Source organism: Stigmatopora nigra, chromosome 5, assembly GCF_051989575.1.
Source record: "Stigmatopora nigra isolate UIUO_SnigA chromosome 5, RoL_Snig_1.1, whole genome shotgun sequence".
In the NCBI taxonomy this organism is placed as follows: Eukaryota; Metazoa; Chordata; class Actinopteri; order Syngnathiformes; family Syngnathidae; genus Stigmatopora; species Stigmatopora nigra.
The window spans coordinates 5522601-5546905 of record NC_135512.1 but is presented as its reverse complement, the minus strand read 5'-3'; the positions used below and the strand labels follow the sequence as shown (position 1 = coordinate 5546905).

At 39.4% G+C, this 24305-nt stretch overlaps 5 protein-coding genes and 1 non-coding gene across 7 annotated transcripts; 3 read left to right on the top strand and 3 right to left on the bottom strand.

Moving 5' to 3' along the window:
- Positions 1–138: 138 nt before the first annotated feature.
- Positions 139–4085, bottom strand: mef2b (myocyte enhancer factor 2b). The gene is made up of 7 exons (XM_077717172.1): positions 4032–4085; positions 3758–3961; positions 3554–3682; positions 2798–2936; positions 1709–1945; positions 1536–1632; positions 139–815 (listed from the first exon to the last, which is right to left on the bottom strand). The coding sequence occupies exons 1-7, from the start codon at positions 4083–4085 to the stop codon at positions 533–535; spliced, it is 1143 nt and encodes a 380-aa protein (XP_077573298.1). The 3' UTR covers positions 139–532.
- On the top strand, positions 3069–3141 carry trnak-cuu (transfer RNA lysine (anticodon CUU)). The gene has a single exon. It is a non-coding gene; the product is annotated as a tRNA-Lys (tRNA).
- A 2675-nt stretch (positions 4086–6760) lies between the features above and the next one.
- Positions 6761–9381, top strand: tmem221 (transmembrane protein 221). Its single transcript, XM_077717323.1, has 3 exons — positions 6761–7159; positions 7686–7771; positions 8813–9381. The coding sequence occupies exons 1-3, from the start codon at positions 6858–6860 to the stop codon at positions 9343–9345; spliced, it is 921 nt and encodes a 306-aa protein (XP_077573449.1). The 5' UTR covers positions 6761–6857; the 3' UTR covers positions 9346–9381.
- Positions 9382–9742: 361 nt separating this feature from the next.
- Positions 9743–10564, bottom strand: borcs8 (BLOC-1 related complex subunit 8). The gene is made up of 4 exons (XM_077717203.1): positions 10316–10564; positions 10055–10167; positions 9929–9993; positions 9743–9854 (listed from the first exon to the last, which is right to left on the bottom strand). Exons 1-4 carry the CDS (start codon positions 10350–10352, stop codon positions 9743–9745), a joined length of 327 nt encoding a protein of 108 aa, XP_077573329.1. The 5' UTR covers positions 10353–10564.
- Positions 10337–12490, top strand: rfxank (regulatory factor X-associated ankyrin-containing protein). 2 transcript variants are annotated; one of them, XM_077717202.1, is made up of 9 exons: positions 10337–10684; positions 10771–10833; positions 11224–11325; positions 11408–11473; positions 11610–11710; positions 11783–11908; positions 12014–12062; positions 12155–12235; positions 12332–12490. In XM_077717202.1, the coding sequence occupies exons 2-9, from the start codon at positions 10773–10775 to the stop codon at positions 12382–12384; spliced, it is 639 nt and encodes a 212-aa protein (XP_077573328.1). In that variant the 5' UTR covers positions 10337–10684; positions 10771–10772; the 3' UTR covers positions 12385–12490. The 2 variants fall into 2 exon arrangements, with proteins under 2 accessions (XP_077573328.1, XP_077573327.1); XM_077717201.1 differs by having other exon boundaries at positions 10343–10684; positions 12014–12080.
- Positions 12491–12697: 207 nt separating this feature from the next.
- On the bottom strand, positions 12698–13963 carry nr2c2ap (nuclear receptor 2C2-associated protein). Its single transcript, XM_077716728.1, has 5 exons — positions 13819–13963; positions 13654–13744; positions 13436–13541; positions 13270–13337; positions 12698–13031 (listed from the first exon to the last, which is right to left on the bottom strand). Exons 1-5 carry the CDS (start codon positions 13884–13886, stop codon positions 12909–12911), a joined length of 456 nt encoding a protein of 151 aa, XP_077572854.1. The 5' UTR covers positions 13887–13963; the 3' UTR covers positions 12698–12908.
- Between the last annotated feature and the right edge of the window lie 10342 nt (positions 13964–24305).

Genomic DNA, 24305 nt, shown 5'->3' with positions numbered 1-24305 from the left:
ATATTAACATAAATATAACCAATTTACATTGAATTACTACAAAAGAAACACCATATTCTTACTATGCTAACATAAGATTGGAATATCCTTTTTTATAGAGAACGCATTTAGTTGTTTCGTTTATTAATATTGCTATAATTCAAGATTTTTTTTTATAGTTGAGTAAAGGTTTTTAATTAATGACATTTCTGCTAACCATTTCAGTCACTCAAGTGCCAAACAAGAAAGTATTTCTTTGTGGTAAAAAAAAAAATACAAAAAATGGTGAAGGAGAGTGTGAAAACAAAGTGTCCATCATTCAACAAAGTCCAGCTCTGGTGAGATCAGAAAATCCATTAAATACATGTGGAAAAGCCAATGACATCCAATTGAAGTGCTATACCAAAGACATTACATGACATAAAACCAGTTTTGATGTGGTTAGCCCTCAAAATTTGGTGTCTACCATTGCAGCTTTGACTAAAGTTCTTGTATTGGATGTCATTATATAGTAGCTTTGTATCGATCAAGTAAGTGCCCACAGAGTGCATTGCTATCTTGGCCATCCTTTGTATGATTGGCCCCCCATCGCTCCATCCTCTCGGTCCCGTGAGAATGTCTTCAGGCTAGCTTCAGAGGGGCTATGGCGAGCTGAACTGGACCCACTCACAGGTGACCTGTCCTGCCCGAAGCCATGTGGAGGTGAGGACGCGGGGGAGACAGTGTGCTGCTGAGGGGATATGCGCTCAGACTTGATATGCAAATTGAGGTGAGGAGAACTTGTCAAAGTAGAAGAGAAAGAAGGTGAGGGGAAAGAGCATGTCCCCGTTGACATCCTGGGGGGGGAAAGACGGTAGGCAGATGATTGTCATGTCCATGCAAAAGTGTCGAGGCGATTCAACTCAAGGCCAAGTGGTAGTACAGCAATTTAAGAAATGGGTATTTAAATGCAAATGTTGCAACAACACAGGTATACAAACAATACTCACAGTCAATTTTAACTCTAAGCTGCGCACTACTCTCGTCTTCTCTGTGCAGCAGCAATCACATGGCGCGCAGTAAATAAAATCCAATTTAAAAAGGTTTTCTTTACCCCTTTCCCCATGATGGCCCCGTTTACGCGGCAGCCAGTGGCAGTAGCTCTATCCACTCTTATGTTTTTAGTGTTTTAAAGCATGTTTTACATGAAAGATTAGAGGGAACATTGACATGCACCTGCTTATGGCAGGTGTGATACTGGTGAGCCCATAACGAGCAATTATGATGTCGCTCACACTAATACTTGGTGCGCTCAGGGAGGTCATGTAGTATTCAAATCCTATTGGAAAAATGACTAATCTTACTGTGCATCTTATTGAGTAACCTGGCTTCGATTGTATGTCCATTGCTTTCAATGGCAGTGACTGATTCAAGATTTAAATCAGATTTAACATCTGCACACTTGAAATGAGCCCAAGTTGAGCATCAAAAACCAGCGAAAATACAAAACAAATGCCATTGCAGAAGAATGCAATCAGGAAAACACCAAATCAAACTTATAGAACATATATCCTTACCCTTGACTTATATGATGGCCATGGAGTTGATTTTGCCAAGCATTTCCCGACCCTCGCTGCAAACTTACAGAATGATAGAAACTCGGTTGGCTATAGTCTAAAAAAGAAAAACAGACAAAATATGAATGTCATGACTAAATAACACAATCCCAAAGCGATAATGTGTAAGCTACCACAGGCTCCAGGGGAGGCGAAACCATGACCCGCCAGTGTATGGCCTAGAAGACCACCTTTTCCCACGGCACCATGCAAGCCCGTCTGGTACAAGACTCCTCGGTTTACGGCGAGGTTGGGGGCTGCACGTGAGCGCTGTTCAGTCACGTCCCCCGGCAGGGTCAGAGAAGATGGCGGAGGAGGGGTCTTAGGTTCGAGCCCTCGACTCATGTGGGAGAAGACGGAGTAGCCGATACCTGCAGAGGGAAGTGAAAAAAATGAAGTGAGCATCTGGGATACCTTCACACTTCTTCTTTCTTTTGCCCTTTTTCCTCACCAGGTGGAAACAAACCCAACATTTAGTGAAGCCTAAAATTTCAGGAATTGATACATGTTAAACCATTGCAAGAAAGGGGCAAAACATTGGAAGATGTGTAATATACTCTTTTTCATACCTTGAGCTACCATATGAGTTTTAGTTTATCTTAAATTATTTGCATGGTGTTATTATGTGAAATCGTAATTATAATTTATATCTATAATCCTTATAAAGCTTGATTTATGGGTGTGTGAGTGTGTGTATGTTAAGATTCTCTCGCTATGTTTGTCCAAACCGTGCAAAGTAGAGAGTTGAATCTTTTTATGGTGGCCAGAAACGGCTGTCGGATCCAAATAGATTGAATTTCTTCACCTTCTCTAAGTGTGTAAATAATAATTCCATAGACGAACCATTAAACAAAGGCCAAAAAGTCATCTGGAATAAAACTGTTGTCATTTATACAAATTAGGTCAAAGGAAAAAGTAGCGATAGTTGTAACTCTGTTCTGTATCGCCACAGTGGCACACATCATCAAAAAGACAGGTGTGACAACCGTGGACAGAAACCAAACATGGCCACAGCGGTTAAAAACAAAAATCAAGTTTCATAGAATATTCTCATAGGCATACTTGCACTACACACTTCCTGTGAAGTGATAAACAGCTGCACAAGCTCTATTTCAAGACTTTGGAAAGCACTAGTTTGCGGATACTTATGGATACATAATGTCAAGTAGAAAATAATGCGGAATTGGGTTTAATTGGAAGCTTGTGGCTGTTACATTTAATACCTGAGTGCTGAGGCATGAAAGAGGCATGAGCCGCTGGTGGAGCCGGGGGTCGGTGAGTGGCCAAAGCGGGTCCGGATGAGACAGGGAAGATACTCTCAGACGTCAGGAATTGGGGTTCTGGAGTACGCAGAGAAGGAGCCTGGAAAGTCATGGAATCATCATCAACCTACATTTTCATGGTCATATTACCCATGATTCACTTTTTTGAGGAGAAATTCACAGAATTTTCTTATGTATTTTTATTTAACTACCAAAAATACAGTAGTGAAAGGCCCGGTTAGCTCAGTCGGTAGAGCATGAGACTCTTAATCTCAGGGTCGTGGGTTCGAGCCCCACATTGGGCGTATTCCTCACTTTAGCCTCGATTTTCATGGTTATATCACCCATGGTTAACTTTTGTTTAGGAGAAATTCAGGTTAGGGTTAGTATCAAATGAGTAACAGAAGATATTTAACCAACCAAAGGGCCATATGGCCATAATTCCCAGGTCTGACTTAAACAGTTATGAAGAAAACTATCATTGAAATTAAATAATATAACACTTCTCCCAATCTCTAAATTACTACAAAATCCATCCAAATTATCATCCTCATTATCAACCCCGAACTACACCAACTCTGTAAGAAAAAAGTGACACCTAAAGCACTTTTAACTGCTGTCAGTCGCACCAGAGTATAAGTCGCAGTTCAAGCCAAAGTAAGACAAAAAAATCATCATGTTCTAACAATATTTTAAATTGTGTGCCAATGTACTAACATAAAGGCGTTGGCGGCCTGAGGACACTTCCACACCGTCACCATATTGATATCTGTGACCAGTCACTTGCACGCTCTGTTCGGCATCAAGCTCCGAGTTGTCCAGATCGAGCCCTTTCCTCCTGAGAGTCTGAAACCGAATGAAAAATGGCAACGTGGGACAGAAGAAAAATAAAAGCCATGATATTTGTAACAAATTCCACACCTCGAGTATGTCCATGTTAGTGCGACTCTCGTGGGGCTCGCTGTACTCTGTGTATTTGAGCAGCACTTTGTCCATGTCGGTGCTGGCGTACTGGAATAGGCGATTGGTGCTGTTAAAGATGATGAGTGCGATCTCGCAGTCGCAGAGCACACTCAGCTCGTATGCCTTCTTCATTAAGCCAAATTTGCGTTTGGTGAACGTAACCTGCAACACAAATGTTGAAAAAAAAACATACAAAAAGAAAAATCGCCAAAATCATTTGCGGTTGGCTCACCTGTCGGTTCCTCTGGTCCCGAATGCGAGATATTTGTATTTTCTTTCTACCCATCTTTCCTGTGGTATGACACATACTTATATATTATATATATGTATATATGTATGTATATATAGGCTATATATACAAAAAGACATATACATACAATGGGCAAAATGGACTTGAATTGCAGAGATTTTCTACCCAACAACACCTCCAAAAATGGCTGTGATTTGGACTAATGGACGTCATCGAACACACCCCATGTGACCCCGCACGCTACCCCTATTCAGTTCTCATCAGGACTTCTCAAGGCCACACATGAGAGACGAGTGGGCGGCTCATACAGGTTCACAATTTACATCCCCGACTGTTTTCCCTTAACTGCCAGCTTGTTGCCATTGGCCAGACAACCTTTAAAAAAAAATGTCATCCGCTATATATTTTTAACCGGGTCTCCTGGGGACGGACCATGCGGTCGGCACTGCTACCCACCCGCCGGACCGACCCGGCACAAGTAGGGCCAGACGGCGTGGGTGTCAGACTGTGTGGACTTTAGGGGCAACACTAACTATAGACATTGTTGCCTCATGGGGGCAAAAATACTCTGGGACTTGAGATGCTTTTGCGGAATTCATATTGTTTTCCCTTCACCAACAATAATCAATTAAGAGATGTTATTGATAAAAATCCATGAAAGATGTATTTTACCGATCTGGACCTTCTAACAGTGGTGCTCGGACGTTTGGTCGCCGGTCTTTTGGTCGCCAGTCTTTTGGTCGCTGGTCAAATGGTGACAGAGTTTACTGTTGAAGCCAGCTCTCAAAATTATATTCATGAGAGAGTTTTTATTATCTAAGAGAGAGCATTTAATATCTAAGAGAGAGCGTTTAATATCTCAGAGAGAGTGTTTAATATCTTAGAGAATGCGCTGAATATCTAAGAGAGAGTTTAATATCTATGTACTGCTTAATATCTAAGTACTGTTTAATATCTAAGTACTGTTTAACATCTAAGTACTGTTTAATATCTAAATACTGTTTAATATCTAAGTACAGTTTAATATCTAAGTACTGTTTAATATCTAAGTACAGTTTAATATCTAAGTACTGTTTAATATCTAAGTACTGTTTAATATCTAAGTACTGTTGAATATCTAAGTACTGTTTAATACCTAAGTACTGTTTAATATCTAAGTACTGTTTAATACCTAAGTACTGTTTAATATCTAAGTACATATGACCGGCGACCAAAAGACCAGCGACCAATCGTCCGGTCACGTCTACCAGTGCTGGGCGATATGGAAAAAAATCTACAATGAACTGGACCATTATATATAATGATTTAGTTCATTTAAAATGGAAGAGTCTGACAGTGAAGTTAACATAAATTTAATTTCTCACTGATGCAAACTCTGCTTGTGGTATTTTGGCCAAGGTTTGCACTCCAACAATTACCACTCTTCTGAACCCCTGATCTGTCCGTCTAGTCTGGTGGAGTTTGCACGGGTTTTCCCCCTCAATATTACAAATCTATTTCTATATTTAGCAGCATGCCCCCATTACTGATGATGTCTTGGCGGATAAGGCAGCAACATTTCCCACGATTGCTTTGTACAAAGGCATCTCGGGCATTTGGGCAGGAAATAGCCACCATATTACCGTATAAAGTGCTTAGATAATCATATGCATATCAACTTTTGACCACAGTAGAGGTCATTTGGGAGTAATTGGACATCATTACAACAACCTGAATTTATATTCCACGTATAAGAAAAGTGGAAAATTGCTATAAATGAGCCGTATGCGTTATTTAGCACCCGTACAATACAAGAATTCTTCATGAAGGTGGAAATATTAATGCAATATTCCTTTTAAATATAATTGACTGAAATTTATATACACATGATCCAAATGCATTCCGTTTTAATAAACCTTGGTTCTCTTTGATTCCCAAATAAACCGTTAGTACTTCTTCTTAATCTTGTGTATTTCCATGTATTTTTTTAACATGCTATTTAGAAGCCTGATCAATTAAAAAATATTAGCATCGCTGTAAAAAAACAAAAAACAAAAAAGAATACACCAAACAAAAAAAAACACTATTATCTGACTTTTAAAAAAGATTCCCTTGCACAATTGAACCTGTCAAACTTCTGATTTCAATTTAAGAATAGCCGAGAGTTGCCGGCCATCTGGTTTTATTAATAAAGACCTTACGTTTGCCACAGTGACACAACAAGATAGTGGGGACAAAGAAATGAAATGTACTCACCTGTCTGCTCAATCGCGTTAGAAGTGGTTGCACGTGGAGGACAGGAACTGTCAGATATAGAGGAGAACCTTTGTGTGTGTGCATGTGTGTAAATAGTGATGACAACCTGATGTAGAAGGGGAGCCCTGCCAACATGCAGCTGGCCGCCTCATCCCGCCCTCATTTTCCTCTTCTTGTCACCATGCAAGGAAGCCAATCCAAAACAGACTTCCTTTTCTTCATTTTACATCCATCTAAGACACACACAGGGAGGCAAGTTAGAAGTATAAATGTTTTTTCTTGGGTGAAATTCATAAAATGACAATTTGGATTAACTTTGGGCATGTTGTATTAAAAAAAAATATATATTTATAATATAATATAATATAATTTGAAATGTGTTTTGTTCTCCAAAAGCAGAAAAATCCATTGTGGCTGGGAAATTTGTAATCTGGGGATTGGACCCACATCACATGGGCAGACGGGGTATTTGCTAACAGGAGCTTACCATTTTTACACTCGCCATGCATGACATTAGGACTGTTTTTTAAAAAAAAAACATTTCAAATCCAATAGGGGACCAAAAAAAAAAAAATGTCACACTCTTACAGTCAGCGGTCCGTCGTCATCCTGTCACTTTTGGGGATCCTATCCGCCATGATGTGCCTGTTATCGGTCCTTCTGATCTTCCAGCTGCAAGAACAACAAACAGCCAAGAAGGAGGAGGAGGAGGAGACCCCCTCGGTTGTACCTCAACGAGTCCGACCGTTTCTGTCACCGGTGTCCACGATACTCTCGGCCTTGTCGGTGACCCTGAACCTGAGTTCGGTGGTTGTTTGTCTTCTCCACGGCTACTTTTCCGTCGAGGGGTGCCGAGGAGAGCAGGAGGCTGAAAGGTAACTGATTAACTCGTTAAAATTAGCATCCCATAATTTGGATCTAAGAGCTATTAAAAAAATGAACCACATGATTTCCAGGAGTAATCATTCGGGGAGAACGGGGATGCTTGACCCATGGGCACGCTTGCTCTAACTTGTCCACAAGAGGGTGCTGTTGCACAACATCAGTACATTGAAATTATCATAATTGTGCTTAGGAGAAAAGAAAAATTCTATTTATCCTCAAAATTTACTATTCTTTTCATGTACTTTTAAGTTAGGAAAATTGTTATTAACATGGGGACAGATAATGATACTACTACTACTTTGTTCCCCACTGCCAAGCTCCCTATTACCTTGCCTCTCAATTCCAATAAGCCAGTGGGAACAATAACCTTTTTATTCATTCCTTAGTCGTTGAACAACACTGGCTCAGCCTTTCCCACGTCGGCTTACCAATCCATTACCTTGACTTGCCCCTGGAACTTCTGAGACAATCTGAATAGTCATGAATTGTAAATTTGTATCACATTTGTCTCCACAGAGCAGACTGGTTCCTGTTGGACAGTCGAGCTGTGCGACATGTAGCCATCGGACTGTTCTGCTTGGGGGTTTCTGTCTATTTCGCAGGTATAAACAAAGGGTTAGACTTACTAAAATGTATTTTATTTAGGACAGTCACAGTTTCAATGCAATTTTCAGTAGTTTATTGAAACCTGTGAGAAAAATAAAACACAAACATGAGCACAAAAATAGGAACTGCCATCAGCCACAGATTAGACATACACAAGCAAAACAAATTATAGAATTAGAATTTTTGGGGGGCACGTTGGATAATGGTTGGCATGTCTGCTTCAGTTCTGAGATTGAGCGTTATATCCCTGGTGCTTTATGGTCTTCTAGTGTGGAGTTTGCATGTTCTTCCCATGCCTGCGTGGGTTGTATCTGGGTACTCTGCTTCCCTCTCACATCTCAGAAGCATGCACTCAAAATTGTCCTTCGGTCCAAGTGTGTGTGCTTAGTTGTTAGTCACCTTGCGCCCTGCAATTGGCTGGCAACCAATTCCTGTGTCTCTAGCCCATAATTAGCTGGGATGGGCTCAATCACCTTATTGTAAGCAGCTCGGGAAATTATTTAATAAATATATTATAGATTTTAGCCCAGGGTTAGGGTATTTATAGATAAATAGTACATTGGTATATACTGTGATAATAGCAGAATATCAACATTTAACATTGAGTGTATGTCCAGGACACCTAATTTCCAAAATGCCAAATATAGAAGGAGACAAAGAGTATCCAGCTAGCTTAGGGAAACATTGCTTTTTTTAAAAGTCTAATTTGGCATTGATATGTTAGGACCTTTACCACCCTTCCAATCAGAGAACCAATTAAAAGGGGAAATGTTGAGAAGAGTTGTCACATTCTGGAGTTGTTTGTCTCTTCAGTGTCCCTTGGCATGTTTGGATGCACAGTCTTTTTTCTGCACGCACACACAAAAAAACAAAGTGTAAGACACTTCAATTTTGTCCTTTTGGAAAGCATCCACTTTCACACGAATACCTCCCTAAAGACAAACTGCTGATATATGCTTGATATTTTTTTTTTCTTGTTATAAATTCCTATTATGTTTAACTCATTTGCCTTCTTTTTCTTATCTCTTTCCTGGCAGCTATGTCCATTTTCATGCTCCTGGTTTTTGAGGCAGAGACAGGAATTGCCAGCGCTTGCGTTCTAGCCTGTGGCATCTTAATTCTCCTGATGGTGGTCATCCACTCTCTGGTCAGGTTCTCCCAAGCGGCTAAACGTGGCCGAGACGACCACCTGGAAAATCTCTTTCGCAGCGAACGTAGATTCAGCAACGACAGTCCCGTGTCTTGGCCCTGCGAGCTTAAAATCGGCGTGGACAAACTACGAGTGCCTCGCAGGCCTTCGTACTTTCAGCATCACATGTCGCTCACGCCGTCAAGTAGCCCCAGACACCAACGGCAGCATCATCTGCAGGAGGAGTACGGCCCCGCGGTGGAGGAAATGCAAGGCCACTCGGGCGTCGTGGACGGCGACAGCGCACCTCGCTCGCATAGGAGCTTATCGTCGGACTCTGTTTTTCTTAAAAGCAAACCATGGAATGGTGTCAACAACGAGATGAGAAGCGTCCTGGCGCGCAAGTCGGGGAATCCGGCTAAAGACTCGACGCTTGTGTGACAACAGGCTGAGAAAGATGATTTAACTGAAGCATGTCTTAAAAAATAAAATAAAAAAGGTTTCTTCCAACATTTTTGCAATTATTTTTACCCTTCTTACTTCTGAGGTAAAGTGTACAGGAGTGTGTCTGGATCCTTTTGAGGAAGCCATAGGTTTTGTGTATAATGAAAACAAACAAAAAAAAGTTGTATTACGTTAGAAGGATCTACTGACCTTGGACATCATTTCATGAGGATGAGCCACGTGAAGCAGCGACATGGGGACTTGGAGAAGGTTTGCCATCATGCAAACTTAACCAAGGTGGATGTAGGAGAAACAGTGATACAACAAAAATACAAGCAAATGATTGGATCACAGGCAGTTCAAAAACATGGACCGATATATCAAATCTACTTCCTTACCTGCGTCCTTGTGAGCTGCACATCTGCTCCTTCATGCTGATGGCTTGCCGCAGGAGGCCGTCGATATTCTTGAAATAAACGCTACTGTTTGCCATGCTTCTCACCGCACTGCAACAACAATAAAAGATGCATTAAACTGCCAAAATATGTGGAAAGAAGCCATTTTTAGACAAATGAATAACCTGCATGCGTATTCGACTGAATAGATGGCTCCTTGGCTCTGCTCCTCCCAGCTCTGCATGTCTGTCTATGTGAAATTATGGAAATACATTTTAGAAAAAATGAAAAGATGATCATTAATTGAATACCTTATGCTGCACCAGTTCAGGTAATGACCTCCTGACATGCTCCTGGAGTCTGTATAGAGCCACGGATGGCTCGTTTGCCAAAACGTACATGCTTTCTGTGAATTTGTCGCTCACTGTGGGATTAAAAAAATGCAATTTAATAAAGTATGAATGAAATAAATAAATACAATCAAAGCGATCGCGTTGTTGATGAATAGAAGCTAGATAGCTGAACCTTTGCATAAAAATAACGGAAATGTGCATTAAATGTTTGACACTTACCCCGTCGGACTTTGAGTTGCATCTCTTGGTCTTCCATTATGAAAAATAAAAAGAGATGTTTGCACAAAGACAGAAATGCTGCTTTAATGCGACTTTCATACGCGGTGCTTCCGTGTTATGATTTGTTTTTGTGCAACGCCAAAATGTTTCGGGCAGGAAATAAATAGAAGCCAACAGAATGTCCGCCTTCACTGAACATTAAAGCTCGAAAACACGGCTTCCGCGGTTTGTTTTTAGGAATTTTAATAATAACGTTTCTTTTGAGAATATTTTTGAGTGCTTTTTTTCCACTCTTTGGTGACTTTGAAAAACATCATAAAAAACATCGTCTTTTCCCACTTGATCAAAAGCAAAAGCTGATAAATGAGGGTGAGTCGGTCGGCGACGTCGTGACTAAAATTCCACTTTTATCACTTTTTCCCCCTTTGCGTATTTCTTTTTTTTTTTTCTTACAGAGATGCTGATGGATCACAACAGAAACAATCACCCATCACGTGCAGAATCTTTAGCGTGCAGAGGTGAGAACTACATATCTAATACTTATCTACTCATTTCATCTCATTTTCTGAACAGCTTCCTCCCCATTAGGGTCGCGGGGGGTGCTGGAACCATCCCAGCATGCAAACTCCACTCAAATGGCCGACACACTAACCACTCGCCCCACCGGGCCACCCACTTATATACTCTAATACTATAATAATTCATTGACACATCTGAATAGAACTCTTAGAAAGTTAATATAGTGGTTTTGCTGGCGCAGACTCTGGAGCGGAATGTAAAGTACACCCGGGATTGGTCGCCAGGCAATCACAGGGCGTGTTCAATAACCCATAATCACGTGATGAAAAAAAATCTACACAGGAATACCAGAAACAGCAACTTGGCACTTTTTTTGAATGTCTTTGTAGAGAATGCTGATGTGGACGAAGACGGTCTGTCCAATTATTCAAACACGCTCACCAACAGGCAGCGCGGCAATGAAGTTAACGTGCGCCCTGCAAAGTTAGATTGTGAGGATTATTGCCACATAATAACATTTTTTTGTCATGTATATTTTACCTGCATTGACGGATTTATCTTTCCCGTTAAAAGCATTGTCCATCCACCAGCTTGCCGCCCAGGGTGAGGTATTACAAGTGGCAGTGCAACTAAGTAAAGGTGAAACTCATTAATAAAAGGCTATTCTTCCAAATAATAAATTCCCAAGTTGTATTTCATTGGCATGTGGATTATGAAAGCACCCTTTGTTAAATGAAATGTTGGATATGGATTCTAATGGATTGTCAATTTGCAGACGGAGGTCTGGTAAGCAAACAAGATGACCAAGGCTACACTCCTCTTATGTGGGCGGCAGCATTTGGAGAGAAAACAGTGGTGGACTTGCTTTTAGAAAAGGTTAGAGAGCCAAAATGAAGAACTAACATCAGGACAATCACTCATTCAGGCTTTTGTGATTCATATAATAAGGGAGCAGACCCTAAAATAGTTGGAAAAGCCCAAGAAAATGCGTTGACGCTGGCCAGTTCCGGAGGCTACGTGGATATCGTCGAGGCTCTTCTCAGACGTGGGGTTGATGTCGACACTTATGACTTGGTACATTTGTTATGAGCTGCAAAAATCAATCACTTATCAGCATGTCATATTAGTGGTTTATATTTGTGGTACTGATAAATGATCATTGCTTTGTGATTTATGTAGAATGGAGGGACGCCGATCCTGTATGCAGTTCGAGGAAATCATGTTAAATGTGTGAAAGTACTCTTGGGTACATTTATTTATGGATTTTTACATACAGTTGGATTGTGATTGCTGTATTGATTGATTATCGTTCTTTTGTAGCCAAAGGAGCTGACATCACAATAGAGTCTGATTCAGGTTACAGTGCAATGGCTTTGGCTGTTGCCCTCGGGTACCAAAAAGGTATTAGTACACACTTTTTACGAACAATACTTTTAACATTATTACTTGCCTAATTAAAGAGAATATATTCTTTTCTTCTGTCCATGTGTTTTGCAGTTCAAAAAGTGTTGGAGGACCATATCTTGAGACTCTACAAAACAGCGCATTGATAAATTACATAGACACTGAGAAAGTACTTTTTAGTTTTTGTAAACAAGTTTTAATGAATGTATTTTTTTACATACAAATAAAATGTATTATCTTTGGCTGGATTCACATTCTGTTGTTCAGATGTTTTTTTTATCATGAATATGGAAAAAAGCAACAGTTTAACATGCTACATGCTGGCAATAGATGCATAATTAAATTGGCAACATAATAGTTGAATTATAACATTGTTGTTCATAGATAAAAAAAAACATTAAAAGCAGAATTGAAAACTGGGAACTACAGTATAATTACAACCTCATAGAAAGTGTAAAAACTAAATATTTAATGATTTAATTAGCTTCAACAATTTAAGAGGCAATCTAATGCTTCTGGACTTCTACATAAGGTTTTAGTGGAGATCTCAAATGATCTCATAGTCTTCTGAGAGTGATTCAAAATCCCATTTGCTAGTAGTTGCATCCATTCTTCTTAAACAAAAAAAAAAAAATTGGACCTCCTACATCTCTCATATTCAGAGTCTGGGTCATGTGTATTTCTCCCCCAGGATGTCCAAAGAATAAACAACAATTCTCCCGAAAAAGTCGGCGCTGTTCTCAAACGTTATTTTTACTCTGTCCACAGTTCCCGCCTCCTGTATGGGAAAACAGTGGGTGTGCAGTTAAGAAGATAATCTTTGTTTTGTTTAGTCATAACACCAATCATCAGTGGGAGTGACAACCACACTCAGGAACAATAATATTGACTACTTTTTATATCCCCGAGAGATTGGCTGGCGACCAATCCAGGGGATACCCAGCCTCGGGTCCTTAAGTCAACAATAATCATAATAATAATAAATTATAATAGCTATTAAATCTCATGCAAATGGTTGTGATGAAGGATATCTGAAGAGAGTTGTTGTCTTCTGGGTAAAAATGACTGATGAGTCTGAAATTTTCATCTCCTGAACAACCTGCAGAAGGGGAAAACCTACAAATTACATCTGAGCGAAGAAAGATAAAGTAAAAGAAAGTAGGTTAATGGAATATTTAGATACTGCTTAACTTATACCTTCCATCCTGCATGTTTTGGCCGAGAAACCTCCCTGGAATTGAACTTTTAACTCGGATGCTCTAACTGACTGGGGGAAATCCAGAATCAGCCATTGACAGTCACCCTGATGGAAATACAAAAAAATATTGACTATGTATCGATTTATTAAAAAAACACAACTTGACCCATATTGATTACTCGATAGGGCATTATAGTACTCTTTAGAAACCACTTACCTGGTCTGAATTCCAGCATGTCTCCTCGTTGCTGTCAAACATGAACTTCTTCCCAAACTGCTTCACATCTCTGTTTAAGACTGAACTCACTCTGAAAATTTATAATTTTTTAAAGTGTCATAATTTCTCAAATACATACCGGCACGTGTATTTTTGTTTACCTACCTGTATTGAGTATCCCCGCATATCAAGGAAGCAGCCATTAGGGTTTTGGCACATTCTGCCGTCAACATGAGCAGTGTCGGTATTCTTAATTTTTACGACAGTCACTGTTGCTTGCCGTTACAATTCGCTGCCACTAGATGGGTGTCATGTGATGCGATAATTTCAGCGTTAAACTAGTTAGAAGAAGTATCTTGATTTTTTTTAATGAATGTCATGTGTGAAACGAGTGATCGATAGTTTGCTGGCATCGTGTTTGGTTCTTGACAAACAAACATAAAAATATAATAATGGAAGGCAAAGATCGGGAAGTTTTTCAGATGGAAAAGAAGCACATGGGTAGGTGACAGTAAATAATGCCGTTTAATTATATGTATTTGAAGATTTTTGGACAACTATTGAGATCAATTTGTTTTACAGGTTTCAAGACTTGTAATCTATGCTTTTTCCTTAGTTACAACATCTAGATTCACTGGACAAACGAAAGTTTTGAGGCAGGGGTGAGTGATTCCTTTTTTTTTTTAGGAATCAAAGTATGCTTAAGGATTAGTCTAAAATGCTCATCAAAATGTGATCACATATTAGCGTTTTGCAATCCCCTTCTCCTCCCCAAACGATTAAATACATTTTGTGCAAAAATAATTCTCTTGGTAATCAAGCTAATTTTCCAAACAATCAATCAAATATCTCCTTTTTGCATTATAATTGTAGTCTTGTTAAAGAATGTGATGTCACAAATCCATGCAGATAGACTCACATCATAAAAAATGAAATATTTTTATTATATTCAGAAAGATAAGTAATAGGAAAACGTTTAAGGTGCATCAATTTGCATGTGTATATGTGCATATATATATGTGTATATTGTATATGTAGATGAATGTAAAATCCATTGTTTATATTTGAACTGTAAAAAACAATCAAGGCATAAAAGTGCTAGACTGGCAGAAAAAATTGATTATAATATTGCAATGATCCTATTCAGTTGTGAAACTCTTCTGTGTACGTATTTCACTTTGTGTGTTTTATGTCGCCCTCCGGTGGCCAACATGTGCATGTTAGAGTTACTGCGTTGGGCTGTAATGGATTAACAGAATTTTCATGAATTTCAATGATGAAAGATAATTGTCAGACCACAACTTGAACTTTCCACTCTTCTTCTGTACATTGTAAATCTGATTGTTGAGCTCCTCATTTGCATACATGGTACTTTATAGTATCAAGGAATTTGAATGGAATTTTCAAGTGTTATATTAAAATGAATAGGTGATAACTTTTCACTCAATTGCATGGGTTCCAATATGATACAAATAGCGTGGTTCAAACATGGCTGTAATGCAGGTTTTCACGTCTGGTAGTCGAGCATTCCGTTTGATTTAGAGCAGCAGTAATGTCTTTAGTGCTGTGTGTGCAATAGGGTCTGCGATCCTGCTGCCTCACTTATTAAGTGAGCGTCACCTCGTGATGAGCTTGCATTAATGCACTCCTTTTGGCTTTGCTGGCTTAGGTCTGCTTGCGTGTCTAACAGCCAGTCCATTAATGGCTCCAAGATGAGCCTGCATGTGCAGTGCTCTCAATAAAATTATTTCTCCTTTTTTTATCATCATAAAGATGAAAGTTATGACCTCGGTCGGTTCCCAGGTAACGGCGAAGAAAAAAAGCCTCGCGGGTAGTGCTGTGAACAGAATAAACGAGGAAGCCAAGAATCATACAGGAGATTGAGGGTTATATTAGTCTTTTTATTCCCCAAATTTGTAATTTTTTGGAGTGTTGAGAACATATAAAGTCTTTGACATAGCCTTTTTCATATGCTATTCGTTAATGTACTGAGATATTCTCAATTTTACTTACCATAGACATATAGTTGAGGAATGGTGGCTATTTTGGCTATTATATTATTTGGCATTTATGAAATGGAAGATGCTTTCTGGAAATACTAGCTTTTATCAATAGTTTTCCTACACAGGAGCCAGATCTAGCCCAACATGGGACTTTTTTAATGATGTGTTGACTTCATGTTTCCTGTTAAAAGTGAAAATTATAGATATATAGAAAATATTTTTCTTGGTTTTCCCCTTTCTTGGGACATGATGATTAGTTTTACACTTTTAAAAACAAACAAAGCACTGGCATTGACATAGTAGGACCAGGAGAAGTGTACTTGGCAGTTTTCAACCTTTATATGTAGTCACCCCGTTATTGCAGTACCTGTAAAAGCCGCATTTTTTTCATTTTAAAAAGACTAGTGGGAATTTATACCTTTTAAACATCTGTGTTTGGAGGTTGTAAACAACACTGCAAGTTATAACCTTGTCTTTCTCGACCTTTTTTCATATTAATCGAATTGCACTGAGACGGAGGGTTGAAAAAAATTGGCATTTTCAGTTAATACCAAAAGTGGTAATACAATCATTTTACTGTAATTTCTTGGCTAGTTTCCCATTTTTTTAATTATTTTTTTTGTAGTCACAGAGAATAGGTGATGTTATTGTACATGTTTCCCAGGTCTACTTAATAGTGATATCAAGATGCCTCTATTACACTACGGGCAAACTACGGCCCGTGGGCCACATGCGGCCCGCGGGCCGTAGTTTGCCCATGCTGCCTTAACAACAACAACAACTTTCTTAGATCTCAGATAATGTCTATAGCGCGAACCCTGTTTAATTATCCTTTGGCAATATCAATAATAATGATTTACTTATTTATTGATTGGACGTTTTACCAAAAGACTTTTTTTTTTGTCAAAAGCCACACCATCTGACTTGTGGGGCATTCCGTAATGGAAGCCCCACTGTAATCACATTGTCGTACACGCACGGATCTCTTTGTTCGCACTGCCGCAGCGGAAAGGTCATCTGAGCAAGGCGAGAATCTAATTATGTCCCATATTTAGTCGGCTAAATGTTGCACAGCAAGGTCGCAACTTGACTGTGAAACACTGGGTTGCTTCTTGCTTCCTTGGCAAGCAGTCTGGTGTCATTTTCTTTGTTTTGGAAGAAAAAGGGAAAAAAAATCAAGAACATTTTCTAACCACATCAGAAAAGCCTGAGAAAGCAGATTATGGGAACAACGTCCACCCTGCGCAGATAGATAGAATGCAGCCAATCAGTTAATTCATCTGGGCAACAAAAATCATTGGTTTAATCATCTGTTTTTGTCTGAATCCAAATCATCAATTAGGATGAAATTGTTAAGGATGGGTCAGATATGAATGGATATTTCCAACGGACAACAAGTGAATGCACAAATTGGATGTCTGCTAATGATGCTGGCCTTGGAGAGTCACCTTTATTTTATTGCAATATTTTGAGATACACTACTGTTCTAAAATATCAGCCTGTTCTCATTTTCCTGAGCTTTTTGTCAACTCGGTCATTCTGACATTGTCCTATTTTATAGAAAAAAACGAGGATGGGAAAATGGAGGCCCTCGGGCCCAAAGGTTTGTCCACCCCTGTGTTAAGGCATCATCTAGCTCAGTGTAATGTGTTTAAATGTGCCAATTTGATAGCAAGGAAACCATTTCACAAACATGTGAAATTCATTTAATGACATTGAGATGTTAGATTTACATAGTTTTTGGTACCATGACTACTGTAATGTACCAAAAAAAGAATGCATAACTTCAAGATAGCTGCTTCGAACACAACTACGCATATTTAAGATGGATTTAGGCAATCTGTCTAATGATTAAACACAAGCTCGGCGGCCTAAAGACACAGATGGCTGCTACTCTAAAGTGTATGTGGGAGAATTAGAAAAACATCATGCATCCCGGTGGTTGTAAATGAGCCAATTGTGGAGCAGGAAAAGCAGGAAATGAAGATATTAAAAAAAAACATCTGCCAACTGACGCAGAAATTAACACGGGAATCTCTCTCTCTCTTGCTCAGCTCCATGTTGAAATTTTCCGCTCCAGTTTGAGCATGGTTGTTTAATTAAATCATTAAAAAGCAGCACGTTTGCGCAATATGCTCTCCTGCCTTCATTACAATGCACAATCGCTTGTAATTTATTCACTCACCATGAAGGAACCTCGTGATTCTCTGTCTGGACCGAACTATCTTTTTGTTTCGTTAAAGGCGACAAAGTACGTCACCACAGTTTCGAGCAGGGTTGGGCAAACTTTTGGGCCTGGGGGCCACATTGACTTTAAAAAATTGACAGATGGGCCGGTTCAAGCATAAGATACGATACATATAAAAAAGTGCATCCGTTAACAATACATATGAAACATAAACAGGAAAAAAGGACTAAAGTATTAACATACTCATCACTCATCATTGAAGTAAAAAGTATAAAGTACAAAGTAAAGTGAAAAGGAATGTATGAAGAAATATTAAAATCTCATTTTAAAAAAGATAGAGGGGTGGTAAAACCCGAAAAACAAATAAGAGTGGACAGAGCTACTGCCACTGGCTTCCGCGTGACGGCGCCATTTCAGGGAAAAAAAACATTATTTAAACAACGTTGGCGGGCCGTATGTGGCCCGCGGGCCGTAGTTTGCCCATGTCTGGTTCAGACCTATTAGATTTTTATCTTTTTAATGATCAAATCTACTAATTTAACCCCCCAAAATGCCATTGCAATGATGTTTTGTCTTTACAACGCCTGCCATTTAGTCCCCAGTTGCAGTGTTTCTGCTTACCCTTTGCATAGTGCTTGTGTGTTTGTGCACCCAGATTATCTTGACCTTTTAAAACCTCATTTTTTTCACAATATTGGCTGAATGGAAAAAAAGCTGGGTGTTTCAGGAATGCTGGTCCAACCAGAAGAAAATCAGTTACCATGGGGACGAAGCTTAACATGATAAAAAAGATCAGCCAAAGGAGAGAGACATGGAAGATATCCTAGATTCAGACTGTAGTTAAATCGTCGCACTAAAACGTTACGTCGCCAATGGACAAAGTCTGCAAAGTTTTTGTTCTAAAATTGCTGACTGAAGTCTTATTGAAGTACCCGCTGTAGTAAGTTATACCACATTTTACAATTTGGTCTTTCTTTATTATTTTAAACCTATTCATACTGTTACCTGTTCGTTTAGGTGAAACAATAAAAAAACAACAATAATATATGATGTACAACAACAAAAAAATATGGCTTCAACAGTATTATATCATTCTTTGTCATTCATGAACAGCTGAGAAGGCAGGTGTTGCCAATATTAGTGACTAACAGGTGAGCATTTAGCTACTAAAGAGCCAGATGTTCCCCTCCAGAATTTGTAGGTATCAGGACGCAAGTATAACAACTTTAACTGCAAATATTTCTCAGGAGTGATAAACTCGCTTCCATAAGAGCTCTAAAAGCCACCATACCGTCAAATCACAGCCATTTAATACAGATTTTTTTTCAAATTAAACAGTTATGTTATGTCCATGTTCTTTACCAGAAAATTAAATATAAATGTCAACGGTAGACTCCAGCACCAAAACATTCAACCATGAAATGACATTTTTTTTTAATAAAAAGTACATTGGTTCTGCTATCTTATATAAAACTATCAAAAGTAGAAATGAGTTTAGATGTAGAATTCCATCTTTATTGCAAAGTATATTTATAAGTTTTGTCTGTATTTATACTTCTTTTTAAGCAAGCACAGATTAGAAGGCTTTCATCTTCAGCACTGATTTAAAGGGGTTTAATGGCATAAACATATTTTAGCGAGTCTCAGAATCCGTTTTCACCCCGTGTAATCTGACAGGCGGCGTCGCGTCACGCTTCGACTCTGTTGCAATTAAAAAGAGAACAGAACTTTTTTTTTGTAGCCCACCCAACACCCCAACTCATGTTAGCTGGTCCTCATGTTGACAGACAGTGTGCCCAAGGGCTGATAGGGTCAAGTAGTGCTGACAGATGTGGCGAGGTACTTGCGTGTCAGGTTAGTTGTTTTCTGTACAGGAATTCTTGATGGGGCATGATGTACCACGCACAAGGCTGTGTTGAGCTCCCGTCAGATGGGCTCCCTTTTTAATGTCCACCGACAGCTTTGTAATTGGACCATTGCTTGATGGGTTGAAGCTGCCCCTGATAGTACAGCTATCGAGAGAAATGAGGGAGTTGGAGATAGAGTTAGAGTAGTAGTCGGGCAATGGGAATTCAGTTCTTCCAATGGAAAAAATTTAACTTGTTAAATCTCCAAATTCTGCCGTATTTTGTGGTCTGTTAAAAGCAATATACACCTTGTCACAACAGTGTTTTGCTAATGAAGAGAAATACATACCATTTTTGACAGGCAATGTTTAGATTCATCGTTCAATCACTCGTGTGGAAAGCAATTTTTCCTCTATGACAAGTTTTTATACAACACAGCAGACAACAACAAGGATGTTTTTTCTCATAATCTGATAGCAGGAAATGTAAAAGGCTACACTTTCATATCTTTTCCTGCATCTGAGATGAAACAGTAACTGGGTGTTGAGGTTTTTGCTGTGCTTTCAGCTTCAAATCCACTCCTTTTTGAATGATGTCTGCGTTATAGCTTGATTTAAGACAGCATCCCTCCAGGATCTGGTTATTAAGTGGCTGTATGAATACCAACCATTTCAGCTTCTGAAATTTTTCATTTCAATTCCAATTCACTTTCAATTCTCACCACATGGAGTGGCTTTCTGATGCAGACCATCTCCCTTCCCCCCCTCTTGAGAACAGCACACAGAAGATGAACTCCAGCAGACAGGTGCCTCACCGCTCGGAATGACAATTTGCCTTTCGGAAATCAGCCCGGGGCTTCATTGTGTTCTCTACTATAGCGTGAGGCCAACAGCAGACCCCGGACAAACCCCCACCTTCGCCCTCGGTCTGCATCATGTCAACCCTTTCATGTTAAAGTTTGTACTCTGTGCAAGGAACTGCTTCCAAAAACCCGAGTGATCACGTGTTATGGAATATTCCTGATAGGCCTAATGAACGACAGATTGTCTGATGCTACGGTACGCTACGTTGCACTGTGCAACGTCCGAGTAAATCCTGACTGCTTGTTTGCTATCACTTATTTTGCCCTTTCCCCAACGATGTCTTCAAGCATGCAATTTAGGAGAGATACGTTTTGCTCCGTTGCACAGAGGAGTAGAGTTACGCTCGACTTGAACGCTAGCCAATGGCCAAAAGTAGGAGATGGAATGGTGATGTTGGCAATGACAACAACATTAAACTCCATTTTTGAGGAATTAATTACTCAAATTTCTGAGAGTAATGTGCAATGGTGCTTGGATGTTTGGTCGCCGGTCAAATGATGAGAGAGTTTACTGTTGAAAAAATTATATTCATGAGATTGAGTTTAATATCTAAGAGAGAGAGAGTTTAATATCTAAGTACCGTTTAATATCTAAGTACTGTTTAATATCTAAGTACATTTTACAGGCGAACGAAAGACAGGCGACCAAAAGGGACCAAAAGACGGGCGACCAAAAGACGGGCGACCAAAAGACAGGCGACCAAAAGACGGGCGACCAAAAGACGGGCGACCAAAAGACGGGCGACCAAAAGACGGGCGACCAAAAGACGGGCGACCAAAAGACTGGCGACCAAAAATCCGGTCACGATGTGCAATATATTGCTCAGAATTGTAATTATCCCCAACAGTTAGAGTTAGACTTCTCCAATAGATGACAATGAAATGACGGGAAAGATAAGAAGACAAGGAAAAAAGTCTTGGGAAAGCTGGCAGGCTAGAAAGGGGGAAAACGGAGTAGGCCACAAGGGATTTGGTTTGAAGAAGAAGAGGTGAAGGTGAAAGGCAAAAAGACGGACAAAGTTGGCAGAGATACATCCACAATTCACATAGGACCGCTACTGTTCTTTGTAGTCCAGTACAAGGGGGGAAATGTGTGTACGCGTGTATGCGTCTGCCGCCTTGTTAACTCCAGACAACCTTCCAGCATTTTGTCAAATCAACATTGTTCTAATCGCAAATGCACACGAGGCCCCTCATCGCAGTATGTTTCACCTCATTTAGCAGCTTTTTTTTTTTTTTTTACCCGGGTAATGGCTTGGCGTGAGGTGTTTGCTCGGCTGTATTAAAATGAGCCAAAGAATATGTTGTTTATGCCCCACTGATTTTCATCCTTCCTGCCTCATTTAAGTACATGAATACTATATTTGTTGCTTTGGGGAGCGTAGAGCGTAGAATTAAAAAAATAGCCCCCAAAATGATATTTTTTTCAATGTTTAACAAATGGCTGCAAGTTCCTCACTTTATTCTATCAGTAAGTAAGTCTATGGTTATTAGTAGGCTGGTGCCTTCTTTACTGGGAGCCAATCAATCAGCCAAAGGTGGTACGGGGTAGGATAGAGGCTCATTATGGTGATCCCGCTTGCTGTCATTACCATACGTTTATACAAGCTGGCAGGCGCCTTGCTGTAAAGCTTGCCAGAATTCCATTAGTCTTATAACATAGTAAGAAGAAGCCCCTCTCTCTGGCAGGGAACTCGGTCCATGGGCATCATACATCTCATTTATTTCTTTCAAGAGGCATCTGCTTGGTCACACTTGGAATTAGCTGCTTAACTTGACACAAGACAGCACTAATGTGAGCTTTTACTATGTGCTACAAAGGTAAATTAATTGACCCACTGAGCTTTAGTTTGAATCATGGTGAAGTGGAATGTGACTTGTGTTTTTTTATACTGAATTCTAGGGATGATATTTGTAAACAGTTATAATTTGAGGGAGGGATTTCTGTTGATGTTACTCGCCCGATCTCACGTCTGAAGTCAGACATACTAGGATTTGGTCGGAGATATTTGTGGTCATGGAAATGGGATAAAAATGCGCTAATGGGGTATTTTTGTACTTTTTCGGACTAGTGCCATGTTTAAGATTGTAATGTATGACAGTTTTTGTTACATTTGGCTGCTAGATGACTGAAATACTACATTGTTTTTACTTTGTCTGTGAATTCAGTCCTATCGTACTTGATTTGTGTAACCTCATATTTGGTTCACATTCAAATTTTTACAGCATTTAATAGTATTAAAATGCAGTAAAGAGACTTGGAAAGCTCCCATAAAATAGGGTTTTCTTCTCCAGAAAATTATTGAACAATTTCTTAAAACTTGAGTTTCTTTTTGTAAAGAAAAACAGTGCTGCATTTTATTTTTTTACTAAATTAGATTAGAATTAAGCAGTAGTATTTTGGGATAGTCTCTGGGTACCCCCAACCCTAAATAGGATCAACCATATAACAAAAATGGATGGATGGATGGAAGGATGTTTGAGTTACAAAAGGGAAAAAAATCATTTTATCTTCTCCTGCCCATATTGGCATGACATCCCATTATTTGCCCTTTTTCTTTCTTCTTCTTCCTTGTGTTCCCATTCAGCAGTTGTTAAATGGGCCGTGGATGGCAGAAATAGCATTTTGTTTTCATTTTACCTGTTTTGGAACTTATTCGAAGAGAACACGAGAAAATCATATTCCAACGGTAGATATGGCCGCCGTGTGACATTGATGTATTACTCTGGCGACCAACACTCCCGTGCAACTTTGCTGGTAATTGACTTTGGAGGGGAGCACCTGCACACGGGGAAAAAATAACATTTTGAGAGGGTGCGAAAGCCAGATATACTTTGGAAAAAAGGGTTTTTTTGTGGGATAATGTCATTTGAGGTCGGGGTGCATGACTTTAAGTCTGAGGTACCTTCCTAAACTTAACAGGTCACAGAGATAAATCAAGTAATTAGTCATTTTTGTACTGGATATATCTTGGGTTTAGCCCAGGGGTGGGCAAACTTTTGGGCTCGGGGGCCACATTCACTTTAAAAATTGGACAGATGGGCCGGGTCAGCACAAGATACGATACATATAAAAAAGTGCATCCGTTAACAGTACATACGTATGGATCTAGTCAATGAACATATATGTATTTAAAATTGTAGCCGGGGGCTAATTTCCATCTTTAGATCTTTTATTGTACCCGAGCCAAGCGCATCTTGTGATGGTCATGGTTGGATAATGGCGGTGTTGTCCCCGAATACAAAGGTTAAAGGTTAAATCCTTTACTTTCATGTCTTGTCCGTGATGCAATATATCACGATGTATTTTCTGGGAATCTTTGCACAATCGTAAGTTAGTAAATAATAATACTGATATTCTCAGTTAAAATGATTCATGGCCAAGATACTGTAAATTTGCAAATGACAAATGTTGAAAGGTACAAATAAAGGAGAATGTTAACGCCGTTGTGGTAAGCTGCCGATTCACTTGCAGACAAAAATAAGCAGTGCTGACATTTTCTGATAGAAAATGTCAAGGCTGAACGACAACAAATAGTGTGAAATGGTTTAGCGCGATGCAAAATGAATGCTTAATTGTATAAAAGGGATCAAAAGTAAAACTTGGAAAGCTTATAAAGCTGTTTTTGCACTCTAAGCCACCTGCGACAATCAAATAAAATTGAAACTAATGTCAATGTTAACTCTCATTCCTACAATAAAAAATACTTTGTTTTTGTTAGAAATTGGAATTAAACTTTAAGCTGCAGCCA